A 19876-nucleotide genomic window follows, 5' to 3' on the forward strand; every position below is an offset into this window, starting at 1 on the left:
AATAAAATAATACAAAATAATATGAGATGAGTCATGATTATACTAAAATAGTTAACAAATCGCATAAAATAAATATTGCTAATTAATAAGCCATAATAAAAATAAATATAATCTAAAAGTACTAAATCATGTTAAAATAAGTATATATGACTAATAAGTACTAAGTATTAGATACATGACTAAATAATATTAAAAGTAAGTTATGTATTTTCACTATCTAAAGTAATGAAAAACTAAGAAAATAAATATCCAATACTATTGTCATTCCTAGTATTGAATTGAATTTTTTGTGTTAACATTTTTATTGATTTGATTTTGCTTTGGAATTTATTTGAGTCACTAACTTTTATGGACTATAAAACATATTTGACCATTCAAAAGTTCTAAATCAAAGCTTGAAATAATACATTAAAAGAGAGAACTATGAAAAAGATTAAAAAATATTTATAGATTACATTACAATAATTATTTTTATGTATAAAATATTTTAAAACTTGTATACATGCAATGTCGGGTTGGCTTGGTTTCTGTTTAGTTTTTTTTAGTTAAAACAAAATCAAACCAATTATGGTCGAATTTCTTTTTCTAACACCAAACCAAATTAAACCAATCATAGTCGGACTTTTTTTTTTCTCGGTTTGGCTCGAATTATTGGTTTGGTGCGATTTTTCGGTTTCCTATGTACACCCCTAGTCATAGCCATTAAAGAGTTTGTAGCTTTGAATTCGAAAATTAAAGTTTATGAAATTGGTATTTGTTTGGATTGGGTGGTATTGCAAATGATTGAGAATATTCTCTAGAGTTTATATCTCAAATTTGAGAGACTTTAGTGAGAATTCGACTTGATTTTGGTTAGACTTCCAGATTGAAAATTAAAGAAGAAGACATACATAAATTGTACATATCTTGTAAGTCGGGTATATAAACGACATATAAAATATATACAACTAATATATTGTATGCAAATTATAAATTTTTGATCGGATTTTATAGAAATTTTTTTATTCAAGTTGTAGATAAATTGTAGATTTTGAGTGGATTTGTATATAGCTTACTAAATTTTTTTAGTTATTTTCTGTAAATAGAAGAACATAGATAAACCGGGTAAATAAGTTTGAATTTTGTATATATATAAAAAAAGTCCCAAATTCAGGAATGATACATGGTTTTTGAATTCACATTATACTTCAGCAATTGAGAGTTATTGTTTCAAGTCATTCAAATTCTAGGAGCAATTCCTGGATTTTGAACTTATAAATATTCAAAATTCAATAGTTTTTCTTGGAGTTTTCTGTATTTTAGATTGGGCAATATTTGACTAAACTTGTATTTTTGCATTAATGAGTGACTTTTTGCTAAATTTTTAACCTAACTAACCCATTATTTCAGTCACTTAACTAAACTAGTACGATTTTTTTGAAATTTAACCGAAATAATATAAACATATTTCTCTGTAACGAAATAGGAAATATTTGATTCAAAAATTTTAATGGCAAAAAGATAACGTATGACGGAACAAACGGAGAACTTTCACGTTGTCGTTGGACAAGATTCACATATTAATCGTGCCTGTCAGTGAAGTTTTTATCTTGCCGCTTAAAATTTTAAAAATTATTTTGTACATACCTAATTTTTGCTCTTTCTCCTTCTCCTGCATTATATTTTTTAAAGTTTTATTGTGTGTGTTTGTAGATTTTAGAATTAGAGATTATGAATAGTTTAATAAAGGAGTAGACATTATGTTATGTTGAATTTTAAAGAAACTGACAAAAAATCGGCCCAATTCCATCTGACCCGGTCCAATAAGTGGCCTTCCAAGATTTGGTTCCAAATGAAGTAGTTTGGTGTTAAACTATGTCAAACTACATTATTTCACGTAGTGATCTCAATACTCCATCTCATCCATCCATTCTTCTTAATCTAACGATCTAGATTCATTGCCCTTATCCGTATAAAAGCTTCTTAAAATCCGAAAGCCATTTTGCAAGCCCTAGAGTCTCCCCTCATCTCTCTCTTCTCTCTTCTCCCTCTCTTAGCCGCCACCACTTCCGCCGAAGCGGCGTCACCAGCAAGCCACTACCAAACTCCATCAAACTTACACCATCTTTTTCCCCTCACTTCCTCCTTTTCATAGCCTGACCCCAAATCCTCAAAGTCCCTCTCAAAATCGATAAATCTTACAAAAATTGAAATATTAGCCTTCCCTCTTTCCTCAAATTCATAAGGATTGAGTCATCCTCTTCGCCCAACACATACATAGACGTAAAGAGATCGATAAGGGCTATCATTTGGCATTGGTTTAAACCCGATCTCTGATGACTTGAATTTCCGCGAAGCTGCCGACTAGCGGCCACCATTGATCGCTCTACATAGCCGATGCCACCCTAAGAACCACCCAAAACGTCACTGCCTCTCATTTTTGCCTCTGGCCTAGTTTAGGTTTCTATTGTTGGTAATACCAAAACCATTTTCCGATTCACCAAAATTTATTCACCAAAATTTATGGTTTTGGTGTATATCAATAATAAAAGCATGCCCGAGCTCGAACCACTACCTATCATCATTGTTTTGCCATTGCCCGGGCACTCGAGTTCATGGTAAAATCCTAATCTTCTACCCTATTCTTAATTTTTCTACTTTCTTAGATTTTAGTTTAGCATTAAGTTTTATTTTATTTTTCTATTGTGTTTAAGTTGATCCAGATTACGTCGTTGCTCAATTAGTTACTTCACTTTTAAAATGTGTTTTCACTTAATCATCGATTTGTTGTCTCTAATTGATTGCATCGATATAGGTTATTTTTGGATAATTGAATGCTGGAATTTCTGTTTTATACTGATTTGAATCAACTAGAGTAGTTTGATATTATTTTGTGAAAGGTAGAAGGTGAATTTATGATAGTATAGTACATGGTTGGTTGCTTTTAGTGTTTGGAGCATGTGTTTGGCTGCAGATTTGGTAGAAAGGACTGTTATTTCCCCCTCTCTTTGGACAAAATTTTAGTTGACTTAAACCTAATATTAAAGCCTTCTACTACTATAAGAGGGGTCATTTTTTTCATTCTTAGGAGGAGATCAGAAAAAAGAGAGCTGAAGATAAAAATTTCAGCAGCTTTTCACCTTTGAATATTTTCCAGAAAAGAGCAAAACCTTCCAAAAAATACGAAAAGTTTGAAGTTAGTTTGTTGTTTCCTTCTTCTTTAAAAGTCGTTGAGTATCGAGGTTATTCTAGGTTGTTTCATTGGTCCTTTTCACTGCTATTGTTGCTGGTTTTAAGCTGTATTTGATAGCCGTTGAGTTCAGACGAAGTGATTACTGTTTTCTTGTGTTCAAATCTGCAATCTAGGTAACTTTTCAAGCTCGTAATGTAGTTTATTGTTAAAGAAATAAAAGCATGAATCGTTACTTTATGTCTGAGTAGTTCTACAACTTTCTGCTAAACATCCTTATGTGAATAAATAAAGTGTTTATTCCATGTCTGAAGAATATTTGACTGCTTGTAGGATTAGTTTGTCATAATCTTTTTGACTCATTTTAGGCTATTCTGGAGTGGGAAGTATGTCATTTAGTTTGTAAAAAATAATTTCATAAATTTAATTCAGCCTCTAATAGTTGAATATGTTAAAATAGTGTAAAAAATTCTTTTTTTGTCAAGACGTGTGTGGCGAGGGATTTCTGTTAGAGTTTTCGTTGTTTAATAGTAGGCATTTTTGTTCAATTGAAGGTCCAACATCAATCTTTCACTATTATTTCTTTAATTCATTTTGTTATTTTTATCTCTATCATTGATGCCTTATGTCTCGGGTTCACTTGACTTTCATCAAGTTTGTGAGTTATAATGAGAAATTAGTTTGAGTTAGAAAGTGAGTTGTGGGAGAGGTTTGACTATTAAAAAAATACAGAGTCGTGGGAATCAATGGGGATTTGAAATAAGCATGACCTTGATAATGGATTTTGCAAGAAATGGGTTTAAAAGTGAATGTTGTACACTAACTATAATCGGACTTTGGTTTGGTACAGAATATTTTGAGTTGTGTTGTTGTAGTTTTTTTTTTGTTAAAATTCATTGTTAATTGATGTGGAGTTAATGAACTATTGCCCAGGATTTTTAATAAAAGCAGAAATATGTATTTTATGAGTTGAAGGTAAAAAGTTGTCTAATCAAGTCCCAAACGTTTTACCAAAAGCTCTCTTCTCTCTCTTAACTTAATGTTATCCAAAGTCCCTACCCCTACACACTCACCTGCCCTACCAAATCCAAACAATGAGAAATCCACAGCACACCTACACAATCCTATTAGCATCACTCCACCACCTACAAACATACCTATAACGACTAAAAACTCCGAACAACACCACAACCGACAGAGAGGAAGCAGATGTCGATGAATCAATTGAAAACCTCACCAACAAAACAGTACCTAAAGCAGCTAACCCAACCACTGTTCCTCAACAACCTAAAATTTCATCAAATTTTGATAAACCAACAAGCCGGAATGACAAACACACTGAAAACACCATAGACACACATCAGCAACCCCATGCAATCCAAAAAACCCAATCAAACTCTACCGCAATAGCCCAAAATTCAACACAAAAAAACATGCAGACTTCGAGATTTCCTCCGGGGAATAACAGAGCTCCTGAACCATCAACCAGCAAGAGCATTGATCAGATGGTATCAAAACCATCATTTGCAGCGACAGCGCAGACAAAATTACAAACTCTAACTAATGGTGAAACTGCAGTAGAAATTAGACATGGATCTCACCTAGGGAAGCCAACTGTTTTCTTTCTGTCGAAGATTATTTCATAAATCTAGCTCAGGAATGCAAACTTACTATTATTGGTAAGTCCTTGAGAGGGAAGACTTCGATGGAGGAGATTAGGAAAATCTTTGTGAGGAAGTTTCATATGACTAGTATTATTAAAATTGCATATTTTGACCCCCGACATGTTTACATTCATATCTCTAATAAAGTAGATTACAACCACATCCGATTCAAAGAATACATAGATATTAGGGATGCACCAATGAAAATCCTGAAGTGGAGTGAATTTTAAACCAGAAGAGGAAACAACCATTGTACCGGTTTGGATTTTAGTTCATCAATTACCTTGCCATTTGTTCAACTGGAGAATTATCTCGAGGATGGTAAGGGAGATTGGTGTTGCGGTCTCTCCTAAACTGGAAACATATTCAAAATCCAGAGAAAATATGGCCAAAGTAAAGGTGAAAATTGATTTGCTAAAAGCAAGACTTGACCAAATATGGTTGGTATACAAAAGAATGGATGGAACTGATGATGGCAAATGGCTAGATATTGAATACGAAAAAGTTCCAAGTTACTGTATGTATTGTAGAATGTAGGACATCTTGAAATTCAGTGTAGAAACAAAATCAGGGATGAAAGAATCAAGGCACAAAGGGAGGAACAAAAAAAGAAGAAAAAAGTACCAAACAAAGTTGATGAAGATTTCCAAACTGTGAATAGAAGAAATGGATCAAAAATAAAGTCTGGGCCAACCACCAAGCTCCAAAACAAAGAAGACTAGCCGAGTACAATTCTTTATAATTCAACATAGAAGAATAAAGAAATAACAAAATATTAACAAGCCAATAATTGCAATCAAGGTGTTGAATCTCAAGAGGCAACAACAACACAAAAGGGGAAAAGAAATAGTGGTATTTGTATCATTGAACCTAAAGATACTCAACATTTCCCAACAATGAAGGAGGTTCCAGGAAAAGAGAAAGGGAAACTAAAAGATGATGGAAACAACAATACTTGCAGTGTAACAAAGGAGGGTCAAGGCGAAGGCAACAAAGATCACACGACAAACTACACCAAGGAAAATAACAAGCAGAAAAAGACGAACAGAAAGAAGAAAAAGAGGAAAAACAAAACTGCAGAGGAAACCTTGATCCAGGAAGAGGGTAATAATCAACCAATTGCCACAAGCCAAGAGAAGAAAGAAAGTATTGACAATATAGATATCTCAAAGCAGGGAGAGAATGGGCAAACAATGCAACATGGGGCACAACCAAATGTATCCTACCAGCAAAGGGATATTAATCAAGCCAACATGAATATGCAGACTAGTGAGACCACTATTGGAGTTGATGATGGAGAAGTCCAAAACAACTATCTTAAACTCATTAGTGGCACAAGTTTGGAAGAGGAACAGAATAATGGTTTTGAATATAATATGGAGAATGGGCAACAATCAGATTCATCGTATGAAGAAGATGAATGCTCAGAGGAAGTGGATTATTCAGATAAAATAAGTTCATAAGCAAGTGATGAATATGCAAGTATGGATAGTGATGGAAAAGTAAGTGAAGACTCTACAGATCGAGTAGAGGAACCCAATGGTGCAACAACTGATGTTCAAGCAAACATATTGGTGGAGACTTTTTGTTCATAATCACTTGTGGATATTAATGTGACTTCAGAGTTTTGACAATGCCATCAGAGGTAGGGGCAGGGGCAGAGGTAGAGGAAATAACAGAGGAGGTAGACAAGCAACAAGAGGAAGGGGTGGTAAGCACCTTAATCAATAGTCTATGGGATCTTCACAAGCAAATCACTTTTCAAATGTATCCAATGATTAAGTCTCTCATTTGGAATATTATAGGCATTAACTCTAATGTTGCCCTGGAGAGATTAAATCAATTAGTCAGATCACAAAATATTCCCTTTGTAGTTATATGTGAGCCATTTCATAAAGCTGATAAATTGGATAAATTCAGGCGAATTCTAGGTTTTCAAAATGCTCATTAAAATAGCAATAGTCAAATATGGATCTTTTGGAATGATTCAGTGGTGTGTAATGTGGTAGAGAAGAATGAACAACAAGTAACATGTTCTATCAGTTGGGATGGGGTTGTAGTGTTGATTTCCTCTATATATGCTAAGTGATACAAATCAGAGGAAAAAACTTTGGGATAACTTGAAGGACATTGCAGAAAAATACAACAATCCTTGGTTAATTATTGGACACTTCAATTGTATTTTGATCCTTGTGAGAAGATAGGTGGTCGACCACGTAGTATAACCAAGAGCCTACCTTTCCTTGAATGTATTATGGATTGTGAACTATTGGACCCGGGTTTCTCGGGCTCAAATTTCACATGGTGTAATGGATGGTTCCCTGCGAAGAGGATATAGAAAAGATTAGATAGAGTTTTAGTAAACCACGACTGGATAAACTTGTTTGACTCTACAAGTGTAAATCACTTGATTAGGTTAGGATCTGACCATTCCCCACTCTTTACTATTGCAAAAGCAACAGAAAGGGAACTTGTAAAGTACTTTAGGTTTCTAGATTTCTGGACTAAAGAAAAAAACTTCAATGCAGTGGTGGAGAAAGTTTGGGGTATTGAGGTACAGGGATCACCAATGTGGAGATTTTATTTAAAATTGAAGAATACTTGCAAGAAGTTATCTGAATGGTCTAAAAGTTCTATTGGCAATATTTTTTATAAGATTAAAGAGTTGGAAGACAGAGTAGCTAACTTAGAAGCCAACTTAATTGCTGATAATAATGAAGTAAACAGAACTGCTTTAAATGAAGTTAATGCATTACTGATTAGAGCCTATAAGAAGGAGGAATCATTTTGGAAACATAAATCTGGAGTGAAATGGTTTGTGGAAGGGGAAGTAAACTTAAAGTTCTTTCATTATGTGGTTAAGGGTAGAAAGAAGAGGCTTACTTTGAAGAAAATGAGGAAAGAAGATGGAAGATGGGTTGATGGGAAGGAGGATGTTGCTAGAGAAGCAATCTCCTTCTTTCAGAGACAATTCAAAAAGGAAAGTTGTCACAATGACTTTACGATTTTGAGTTGTATCCCTAAAACCATTGAGGAAGCAGATAATGATAGATTAACAACATTACCTACGTTGGAGGAATTGAAAGATGTGGTTTTTTCTATGATTTCACATAGTGATCTAGGTTCTGATGGAGTCTCAGGGAAATTCTACCACTCATGCTGGGAAATTATAAAGGAGGACCTATTACTAATTATTCTTGATTTTTTTTGCAGGTATTGATATACCAAAGGCACTCAACAAAACCTATAATTTATGGCCCTCAAAAGATTAGGTCAAAACATTACTTGAAGAATTAGACTTGAGGCGTGCCATAAGCAAATTAAATCTTCTATGGCCCTCGCAAATGTTAATTTAGATGCTAAAATAAATCTCGTAGTTTTCTTTAGGTGCATTGATTATACAATTATCATGCTAAACCCGGGGGTATATTTCATGTGGTCTGGTTCTAATTTCCAACAAGGTTAAATAGAACATTTCGTGAATCACCGGTGCATTTCATGTAGCGTGGCTTGCGATATGTTTTAAATAACCTTGGAATAATTCCTTAAATAAATAAAAGCGATTTTAAAGTTACAAATGCACATAGGTTTAAAAGTGTTTTAAAATCTGATAATTGAGCCAAAAATAATAGTTGAGCGACCGTGCTAGAACCACGGAACCCGAAAATGCCTAACACCTTCTCTCGGGTTAACAAAATTCCTTACCCGGATTTCTGTGTTCACGGATTGTAAAACAGAGTCCATCTTTCCTCGATTCGGGATTTGAAACCGGTAACTTGGGACACCATAAATTATCTCAAGTGGCGACTCTGAATTTAATAAATAATCTCATTTTGATTGTCACTTAAATTGGACAAACTCCCTTATACCCTCCCGAGGTGTAGTGAAAAGAAGGTGTGACAGCTCTGTCGACTCTGTTGGGGACAAGAACCTAGAATCTCTGGTTCAGGGTTCAAGAATTCAAGCTTAGAATAATTATTATATTTGGCTTTATTTATTATCTGGTTTTATTAACATGTTTGAGCTTAATGTGCTAAATGTTGCTTTTTACTGCTTTAATATTGTTGAACCAGGGGCGGATCCAGGATTTGAGACTTATGGGTTCCTACCGTAATTTTAAATTAATATGCAATAATAACTGGGTTTACATTTAGATATTTACAAATATTTAGTAAATTTTTAATATAAATACATGGTTTACGCAAGAGTTACTGGGTTCCCAGGAACCCATATTCCATTCTCTACATCCGCCCCTATGTTGAACTGTATATAAATTGTTACGAAACCCTCCTCTCTCTGAGTCTTCTAAATCATCTGGGAAGTGTGCACTTCGTCTGACTTCTTTTATATTAGAGTCATATCCCAATTTAGAATGAGGTTAGGACAAGTTGCAAAGCCGGTGAAGCTTCTATATTCCCGATACGCTGCCCCCCTCGGCTCGAGCTGTCTGCTCGGGTAAGCCAGGTCTAGAACAAATAAACCCAGGTTTTCAAACCTAGTATAACATAGCCTCATGCCGGATCCCTAGTAGGAATGCTTGTTTGCATCACATGCATTTGACTTTGGCGACTCAACACAGGGGTTGAGTCCGTCTAAGACAGGTGCACCTGAAATCAAAAGACCATCCTGATGCATTTTGCTTGCTACTTGCGCATTTATTTGATTCGGATTGCATGTTGACCGACTTCTAGAATAAGGGAGAAATTGAGAAAAAACAAATTAAGGTGAGAGAGAGGAAATTAGTCGCTTGTGAAAAAACTTGGTGTCCAAAATACTCCAAAACTCTGCCAAAATTTTCAGAAAAAAAGGAAAAAAAGTTATTTCAAAAGTTTCTGTTTTCTGTTGCATCAAAATTAACCTAACTATGCAAGTTTGATTCTCACCGAACATGGGATACATAGGCAACCCTCATCGGGTCCAACTCCTTTTGCAAAAATAACCCAAAAAATATGAAGTGTCGCTGTTTTGTCATAAATAAATTAGGTGGCGCCATTCTTGTCCAAAATAGCCAAAAATGCCCCAAAAGGCGCCGAAAGACTGTTTTTGCAAGAATAGCCACCTAAGGTCCTTTTTCAAAAATATTTGGTTGATTAACAAAAACAGCCCTAAAAAATTCTTTTCTCTTGAAGTGCTGAAGGGTTGTATTCGCAAGAATGTTTTGTTCTAAATTTTGTGAAAATGAGTGTTCTTCTCTTGAGTAAAAGTAAATCACAGTCTTTCAATCAATCATCTTAAACAAATGTGCAGGATGAGCACAATTGAAAATGAATCTTTCATAGTCCTTGAGGAAATCTCGTTAGAACTACATATGTGGTGGAATAACTTGGGAGAAATCAATAGAAAAACTGTGATAAAAGCTTTGGGTGATCTTGTCGGGCTTCTGAAGATTAAGTCGAGGAAGGATATAATTGAAGCTTTGATACCCTTCTGGGACCCAGCACATAATGTGTTCCATTTTGCTGATTTTGAGTTAACTCGTACGCTTGAGGAAATAGAGGGCTACGCTGGATTTAGTGGGAATCTCAGAAATCAATACCCAGTGGCACCTAGAACAGTGACTCAACAGTGAAATCAATACCTTCTGGGAACGCTGGATTTAGTGGCATCTCAGAAATCAATACTCATAAGTTTCTGGATCTACTAAGCATCAATCGGGAAGTTCAAGATGGAAACTTGGCTAAAAGATTCTGCACATTCTATTTCTTGTACCGACATTACGGGAATCCCTACAGTTTTGAGATGCCAGATACCGGTCTTACTCATTCAAGAAACAAAGATAAGTGGGAAGCTCTACGGGGATTGGCTTTTATAGTGGCATTCTTGGGTGTTTTAATTTGTCCAAGAAAGGATGGAAACATAGAACTGGGGCTTGTGGGAATAGCCGACTTTATGACTAAAAGGGCAAATGGCACCATTGTACCGATGAACTTGGCGGAGATTTATCGAGCTCTAACTATTTGCCGAGAAGGAGGAAAGTTTTTTGAAGGATGCAATATACTCCTACAGCTTTGGATGGAGGAACATCTTTGCCACCGTCCAGGGAAAATGAACTGTGGCATGACCGATCTTAAATGCATTAAAAGACATGAACAACGAGTGGAGGGCTATGCGTTTTCGGACGGTGCGGAAGCATGGTTTGCACACTTGAGCTCCCTGACTGCAAACAAGATTGAATGGATATTTGGGTGGCTCTCGGTCAGTGAAGTCATTTATATGTCGGCTGAGGTGTGTTTTCTTCTATTTATGGGTCTCTGGAGCATTCAGCCTTACGCCCTGCACAGAGTTCTATGCCAGTTAGGCAGGTACCAGACCATCCCACATGATGAGGATTTGAGTCGGTAGGTCATCGAATTGGAACCAAAAGCTGCTTTCCCAAAAGAAAGGGTGCGTCAAATTTGGCATCAATGTAGATTCTTAGAGCAAAAGACTCAGGTACGAGATCTATCCAGAGGTGAGTTGGAGCCTAGTTACACAGCTTGGTACGGTAAAAGGTCACAAGTCCATCAAGAGCCAGAATGGCCCACAAAAAGGCTCCATGTCCAACAATTCACTGATGGAGCGCAGGAGCAATGGGATTGGTTGGCAAAAGAGGCAAACTATAGAGCCACCATAAGCAAATTGGAGGGACAGATCCAGTATCTTAAATTTGACAAAAGTGTACAGGTTGTGGCCGATGAAGGGGAGAAGAAGAAATTGGCTCAAGAAAACAAAAGAAAGGGTGCGTCAAAAGATGCTTTTCCAAAAGAAAGGGTGCGTCAAATTTGCCATCAATGTAGGTTCTTAGAGCCAAAGACTCAGGTACGAGATCTATCCAGAGTCGAGTTGGATCCTAGTTACACAGATTGGTACGGTAAAAGGTCACAAGTCCATCAAGAGCCAGAACAGCCCGCAAAAAGGCCTCATGTCCAACAATTCACTGATGGAGCGCTGGAGCAATGAGAATGGTTGGCAAAAGAGGCAAACTACAGAGCCACCATAAGCAAATTGGAGGGACAGATCCGGTATCTTAAATTTGACAAAAGTGTACAGGCCGTGGCCGATGAAGGGGAGAAGAAGAAATTGGCTCAAGAAAATAAGGCCTTTTGAGCACAGATCCAAAAAATGAAAATAGCTGCTGAGAGTCAGAAAGGAGCCGAAAGGATGAAAGACTCATAAGTGGTCTCAAGAGGAAATTAGCTGAGTGTGAGGATGATCTGGAAAAATTCGAGGGTAATCTGGCGAGGGCCCCGACACAGTTAGCAAAGAACGCAGAGGGACGAGCAAAGTTTGTCTGGTAGTTGAAAAGGAAATATGAGGGAACAGTCACCAATTTGAAGAAAAAGCTAACTACCCTCGAAAATGAGATGGCCAAACAAGCTAAGAACTTTAAAGCAGAAAGGGAACATTGCTATACATTAATGGCCCAGTTAGTGGAAGATATGCAACAGTTGTAGGGTCAAAACCATCACGATGCTCAGATACTAGAAGCTAGGTCTCAGTAAAGAGGGCGTTTGCTCCAAGAAAAGGGTATCATCAAGGAGAAGGTTAGAGCAATTACTGACTACATCGTCATGAAGTGCCATGAATGTGAAGATATGACTAGAACCACCTTCTTTGCCGCGGTAATGACCTTTGTTCGTCAAATAATGAGTGACCTGGAGCGTCTTCAAGGGGATCTTGCACATAGGCCAGCGGCGAGACTGACTGATGTCCCGCGGGCCCCTGGAGTAGTTGAGGCATTGATGTATTCATGATTTTCATTTGAGTCTGTATTTTCATTTTCTTTGTGGGAGTCTGTTAGTCTATTTTCGAGTCAGTATTTTCATCTTTCTATTGGAGTATGTTAGTCCCCCTTTTCGAGTCTGTTAATTTTTATGATTAAATTTTGTAGGATGAGTCGTTTTAATCAAATGTTTTTATTTTATGAAAAATTTTAAAACTCCAAAATATTTTTTTTATTATTTATTTTGACACTTATCCCCCAGAACTATGTTTAGTCTGATTCATGCGGCGTCATAATATGTAGGCAATCCCTATAGGATGCGATCATAACCATGAAATAAAACAAAGAAAAAAAAAGAGAAAACAAGAAAAATCGTGGGAACGAAATAATGGCAAAACAAGAGAGAAAAGTGAGAATAAAAGGATAAAAACAAGAGTCAAGCAGAAAAAAGCAGGAATGAAAAAAAAGGAAAAGAAATTGCAATTAGTGAAAGTCGGGATGACGCAAGCAGCCGTTCAAATGCATAATAGAAATAGTTAACTGCTTAGAGGCATTGCAACCCCAAAATGCGGTTGCCTATCTTTAAGCCCTTAATCGCTAACAAGTTTGTTGTTGTCATCAAGTACATGCAGGTGGTTAGTTTGTTTGGCATTCTGACAACTCATCCGTACAACACCAGGTCCAAAGACAAGTTGATCATGGCTAACCAAGAACTGGATGCAAGTGTTATTGACCCGTCAAGAGAGGGGGAGGAGTCTGATGTTAACCTGAAAGAGGAGTTATATTAGTTGAAACACCAGGTGACAGAGATGTACCAGGCATGGGTAAAAGGGCATCCACCTCCATCCTACTCCGCCAACCCTGCTTTCGTCTCGCCACTAGCTCAATCCCAAGAACCTCTCACTGTTGATTCATCTCCAGGCTTCCCCATTTACCACCACTATCAGGGCACCACTTCCCAAACACCACAAGGTCCACCACCCAAACCAGTTCCATACCCTCCTCCACAAACCACCCCTATTTTCGTGGCACCCCCACCCACTACACTCCACCGATCCTATAGTGAGCCTTTATTCCAAACCCAAGATAACCAATACTATCCCCCGGAGCCTATTTTCAAGGCCCCGGAACCTTACTCCTATACTCCTCGTTTTGACCTCCCTATTGAGACTAAGAAACCACCTAAAAACCCAAAATAGGAGGAGATGTTCAGGAAGGTTAGAAGCCTGGAACAGTCGTTCAGAAACATGCAGGGATTGGGAGGCCAGGTGAGTGTGGCCTACAAAGATTTGTGTTTATTTCCTGATGTTCAGTTGCTGGTGGGATTTAAGATGCCAAAATTTTATTTGTATGATGGGCACGGAGACCCGGTGGCCCACTTGAGGGGATTTTGCAGTAAACTGAGAGGAATCGGCAGGAAAGATGAGCTATTGATGGTATACTTTAGCCAGAGTCTGAGTGGCTCAGCATTGGAGTGGTACACTCGTCAGGATCACAGTAGATGGTATACCTGGGATGATTTGGCCCAAGCATTCACTCGCCATTTCCAATACCACATCGAGATTGTCCTAGATCGTTTGTCTTTAACTAAGATTAAGAAGAAGCCTAGTGAAAGTTTCAGAGAATATGGTTTTCGCTGGAGAGAACAGGAGGTAAGAGTTAACCCCCTGATGGAGGAGAGCCAAATGGTGGAGTACTTTCTGCAGGCCCTAGAGCCCACTTACTTCGGCCATCTGATATCAGCCATAGGCAAATCGTTCAATGAGGTAGTGAAGATGGGTGGTATGGTGGAAGAAGGGCTTAATTAAGCAAAATCATGAGTTACTCGGCTATCAAGGCAACTACTCAAGCCATTCAGAACGGTACTGGGGGAGTGATTGGAAAGAAAAAGAAAGAAGATGTGGTGCCAATTGATTCCGGATCATGGTTTGGACCCAGGGGCCCATCACACCAATATACTCAGCCTCGACCCCATCACCGAACCTACACCCAACCCCCATATAATCCACCCCAACACTACTTCCCATTACCAGACCCTCATATATCTGTCCACCATGCCCAAACATATACTCAACCTCCTGCTTACACACAATGGTGTGCCCTAGCCCCACAAAATACCTACCCAGCTCCACAAAATGCTTACCCACCCCCACGAGCCTACTGAAACCCTGTCGGCCCAGGTTTCCGACCCAATCCAGCATTCAAAAATGAGAGGTTGCAACGGAAAAAAACTTTCACCCCATTGGGAGAGGCTTATACCAACTTATTCCATAGATTGAGGCAGTTAAATATGCTAAGGCCAATTGAGTCAAAATTGCCAAACCCTCCTCCAAAGAACCTTGATTACTCCGTGAGCTGTGAATATTGTTCTGCTACTCCGGGGCATGATAGGGATAAGTGTTGGCACTTGCAAAATGCCATCCAGGAGCTCATTGACATAAACCGGATTGAAGTCCAAACTCCAGAGGCACCCAACATCAACCAGAACCCACTACCAACCTATCAAGAGACAAACATGATTGAGATAGTACATAAGGGAGGGGAGCCCAAGAAGCCTTCACAGACCGTCATGATGATTCGGTATAGTGAGATCAAGTCAATAAAAAAACCAATGGTTGAAGGATCATTGAACAAGTTGAGCATGACAAGCGGTGAACCATCTGTGGTACCTAAGAAAGGATCCCCAAGTGATGTTATAAAAAAGCAAGAAAAGTCAAAAGTGGTTGTGCCAGGAGTGGCCAACAAGCCCATCATAATTGTGGAGGGTTCCCGTACGGATCCTGTCATCATCAAGCCTATAACCTAATTGCCGGTAATTAGCACCAAGGCCATCCCATGGAACTATGAACGGGTGATAGTGACCTATAAGGAAAAGGAAGTGAAAGAAGAAGTCAATGAGGCCCAGGGATTAACTCGTTCGGGGAGATACTTTGTCGCGAAAGAGTTAAGGAAAGCTAAAACATCTAGAGATAACCCAGTTCTAGTAAAAAAAGCAGTGATTGAAGAAGAGGCGGAAGAGTTTCTGAGAAAATGAAGGTACAAGATTATTCCATCGTGGAGCAGTTGAGAAAGACGCATGCTCAGATTTCATTGTTGTCATTGTTAATCCACTCATCGTCGGGCCCTGATGAAAATTCTGAATGAGGCTCACGTTCCCGACAAAATTTCAGTGAACCTTCTGGAAAAGATTGCCAAAACAATATTTGAGGTGAACAGGGTCACCTTCTCCGATGATGAGTTGCCTGTGGAAGGTACTGAACACAAGAGAGCTCTTTATCGTACGGTAAAATGTGAAGATTCTGTGGTTACTAGGATATTAGTTGACAATGGGTCCAGTGCAAACATCTGCCCACTCTCTACTCTGAACAAGTTGAAAGTTGATGATAAGAGGATTCACAAAAACAGCATATACGTCCGAGGTTTTGATGGTGGAGGAAAAGACTCGGTTGGTGATATAGTACATGAGCTGACAATAGGACCGGTGTAATTCACCATGGAGTTCCAGGTGCTGGACATGGCCGTCTCCTACAATTTGCTATTAGGTCTCCTTTCGATTCATGCCACTAAAGAAGTCCCGTCCACTCTGCACCAGATGACCAAGTTCGAATAGGATAGGTAGGAGATCGTTGTGCATGGCGAAGATAATTTGTGTAGTCACAGTGATGCCTCTGTCCCGTTCGTTGAGGTTTAATATGACAAAGGGCCCTAGGTCTATTAGGTTTTTGAAACAGTGCCGGTTGAGAAAGTTCCAGAAGGGAAATATGTTCCAACTCCAAAAATAACCTCCACATCAATCATGGTGGCCTTTGAAATGCTGAAAAATGGATTTGTGCCCGGTAAAGGTTTGGGTGCATCTCTGCAAGATATCATACAGCCAGTGTCCCTCCCTGAGAATTTGGGTACGTTCGGTCTTGGATTCAAACCAACAGCGGCAGATGCGAAAAGGGCTAAAAGGTTGAAACAAAAGGCGTGGGCACTTCCAAAGCCTGTTCCACGTCTCTCCATGTCTTTTGTCAAGCCCGGTGCCAGGAAATGCACAGTGACAACAGTTCCAAGTTCTGTGGTTGACATTGATGAGGAGTTAATTGAAAGGTTCCAGAGGTTGTTTGATGATGTGAACATGGTGGAAGTTGGAGAAAGTTCTAGCAAAGCGGACGTGCAGTTCGTCGGGCCGAATGCAAAGCTTAACAATTGGAAGGCTACTCCTCTCCCTACCAGGAAGGAGTCTTGGTAGTTTGTTTTATTTTCCTTTCTATCTGGGTCATTCTATGGTTGTGACCTAGATTTTTATTTTTCGATTATTGATGTACAAACCCTATTATCCTTTATTTTCAATGAAATGCAATTTTGCTTTTCCATCATTCCTGATAGTTTTTTTTTTCTTTTTTTTGTACAGTTCTTTTTATGCTAGTTTCAATAACATGACATGCATGAAGAATCTTCGGCCCAGTCTTAAAAGTCAATCTAATTCTGAAATAATAATCCAAGAAATAGAGTGTCACGATGAATCAAAATATGATGAGGATGAGGCATTTGAAGAGATTAGTAAGGAATTAAGTCATTTTGAAGAAAAACCCAAGCCTAACCTGAATGATACAGAAGCAATCAATCTAGGGGATCCAGATAATGTCAGAGAAACTAAGATAAGCATCCATCTTGAACCACAAATCAGGGAAGAGATAATTAAAGCATTGTTTGAGTATAAGGATATTTTGCATTGTCGTATGATGATATGCCCAGCTTGAGTACCGATTTGGTGGTCCATAAATTGCCAATTGATCCAGCATTTCCTCCCGTTAAGCAGAAGTTGAGAAAGTTCAAAATTGACATGAGTGTGAAGATTAAAGAAGAGGTCACAAAGTAGCTTGATGCAAAGGTCATTCGGGTCACGCGGTATCCCACATTGTTAGCCAATGTTGTGCATGTTCCAAAGAAGGATGGTAAGACCAGAGTGTGTGTTGACTACAATGATCTCAACAAGGCAAGTCCAAAGGACAACTTCCCACTGCCAATTATCCACATTTTGATCGATAATTGTGCCAAGCATGAGATTGGGTCTTTTGTGGATTGCTATGCGGGGTATCATCAGATTTTAATGGACGAGGAAGGTGCGGAAAAGATGGCATTCATCACACCGTGAGGAACATACTGCTACTGGGTCATGCCTTTTGGTTTGAAAAATGCTAGGGAAACTTACATGAGGGCAATGACAACCATATTCCACGACATAATACACAAGGAGATCGAGTTTTACGTGGATGATGTGATCATAAAGTCCAGGAAGTAGTCTGACCACGTCAGAGAATTGAGAAAGTTTTTCCAGTGGCTCCGCATGTACAATATTAAGCTCAATCCTGCAAAGTGTGCATTTGATGTTCCATCGGGGAAATTGTTGGGATTCATAGTCAGTCGGCGAGGCATTAAATTGGATCCGTCAAAGATTTAAGCTATTCAGGAACTGCCACCGCCAAGGAATAAGACCGAGGTAATGAGTCTGTTAGGGAGGCTAAACTATATCAGCAGGTTTATTGCTCAGCTCACAACAACTTGTGAGCCCATCTTTAAGTTTCTAAAGAAGGATATTGCGGTCAAATGGACCGATGAGTGCTAGGAAGCATTCGATAAGATCAAGAGTATTTGTCAAATCCACCGGTGTTGTTCCCACCAAAACCGAGAAGACCTTTGATTTTGTATTTGACAGTCCTAGATAATTCATTTGTATGTGTATTGGGTCAGCATGACATCACCGATAGGAAAGAGCAAGCTATCTATTATCTTAGCAAGAAGTTCACATCTTATGAGGTTAAGTATACTCCCCTTGAAAGGACATGTTGTGCCCTGACTTGGGTAGCACAAAAGTTGAAGCATTACTTGTCGTCCTACACCACTTACCTCATCTTTCGCCTGGATCCTTTAAAGTATATCTTTCAGAAGCCTATGCCCACAGGAAGGCTCACAAAATGGCAGATCTTGCTCACAGAGTTTGACATCGTATATGTGACTCGGACATCGATGAAAGCCCAAGCATTGTCCGATCATTTAGCAGAGAACCCGATAGATAAAGAATATGAACCTCTGAGGACTTACTTCCCTGATAAAGAGGTAATGCACATTCACGAGGTCGAGAAGGAGGAAAATCCTGGTTGGAAACTCTTCTTTGATGGGGCTTCTAAAATGAAAGGTGTTGGGATAGGAGCTGTACTCATTTCTGAAACAGGGCATCACTACCATGTTACAGCTCAGCTTTGTTTCTATTGTACCAACAATATGGTTGAGTACGAGGCATGCATTTTGGGTTTAAGGCTAGCTGTAGATATGGGAATCCAGGAAGTCTTGGTCTTGGGGGACTCGGACCTTCTGGTGCACCAAATTCAAAGAGAATGGGAGATGCAGGATTTAAAGCTTATACCGTATCAACAATGTCTGCATGATCTTTGTCAACAGTTTCAATCAATAGAATTTAGGCACATTACAAGGATCATAATGAGGTTGCCGATGCTTTGGCTACCTTGGCATCGATGTTACATCATTCAGATAAGGCTTATGTCGACCCTTTGCATATTATGGTCTGTGATCAGCATGCTTACTGTAACATGGTGGAAGAAGAACTTGACGGTGAGCCTTGGTTCCACAATATCAGGGAGTACATCAGGTCAAAAGTGTATCTAATACAAGCCACATGGGATCAGAAGAGAACATTTCGACGTTTAGCAAGCGGATGTTTCTTCAGCGGAGGAGTTTTGTACAAAAGAACTCCAGATCTTGGATTGTTAAGATGCATAGATGCTAGATAAGCCACGACTATCATGACCGAAGTGCATTCCGGGGTTTGCAGGCCGCACATGAGTAGGTACGTTCTGGTAAAGAAGATTCTTCGGGCAGGTTATTATTGGCTCACCATGGAGCAAGATTGTATCAGTTTTGTGCGCAAATGTCATCAATGCCAAGTACATGGAGATTTGATTCATTCCCCGCCATCTGAATTGCACACAATGTCCGCGCCATGGCCTTTTTTTACTTGTGGTATGGATGACATTGGACCAATTGAGCCAGTAGCATCCAATGGGCACAGGTTCATTTTGGTGGTATTAATTATTTCACTAAGTAGGTTGAAGCTAAAACTTTCAAGTCTGTGACCAAGAAGGCAGTGGTCGATTTTGTTCATTCAAATATCATTTGTCAGTTTGGAATCCCAAAGGTGATCATCACAGATAATGGGGCTAATCTTAACAGTTATCTGATGAAAGAAGTGTGTCAATAGTTTAAGATCACACATCACAATTCCACCCCATATCGCCTCAAGGCGAATGGAGCAGTTGAGGTAGCCAACAAAAAACATAA

At 38.7% G+C, this 19876-nt stretch overlaps 1 protein-coding gene and 1 long non-coding RNA gene across 2 annotated transcripts; both read left to right on the forward strand.

Moving 5' to 3' along the window:
* The first annotated feature begins 1971 nt into the window (after window positions 1–1971).
* Window positions 1972–16896, forward strand: LOC104248484 (uncharacterized). Its single transcript, XR_011400947.1, has 2 exons — window positions 1972–2597; window positions 10081–16896. It is a non-coding gene; the product is annotated as an uncharacterized lncRNA (long non-coding RNA).
* A 1651-nt stretch (window positions 16897–18547) lies between these two features.
* Window positions 18548–19329, forward strand: LOC138873241 (uncharacterized). The gene is made up of 2 exons (XM_070151688.1): window positions 18548–18733; window positions 19000–19329. The coding sequence occupies exons 1-2, from the start codon at window positions 18548–18550 to the stop codon at window positions 19327–19329; spliced, it is 516 nt and encodes a 171-aa protein (XP_070007789.1).
* The last annotated feature ends 547 nt before the right edge of the window (window positions 19330–19876 follow it).

This window comes from Nicotiana sylvestris, chromosome 7 (genome assembly GCF_000393655.2).
Source record: "Nicotiana sylvestris chromosome 7, ASM39365v2, whole genome shotgun sequence".
NCBI classification, from domain to species: domain Eukaryota; kingdom Viridiplantae; phylum Streptophyta; class Magnoliopsida; order Solanales; family Solanaceae; genus Nicotiana; species Nicotiana sylvestris.

What these genes read in the sequence shown, in the direction of transcription:
- LOC138873241 (XM_070151688.1), top strand. Translation starts at nt 18,548, where the DNA reads ATGAAAGCCCAAGCATTGTCCGATCATTTAGCAGAGAACCCGATAGAT. An exon ending in AAGGTGTTGGGATAGGAGCT is followed by an intron (nt 18,734 to 18,999) that starts GTACTCATTTCT and finishes AATAGAATTTAG; the next exon opens with GCACATTACAAGGATCATAA.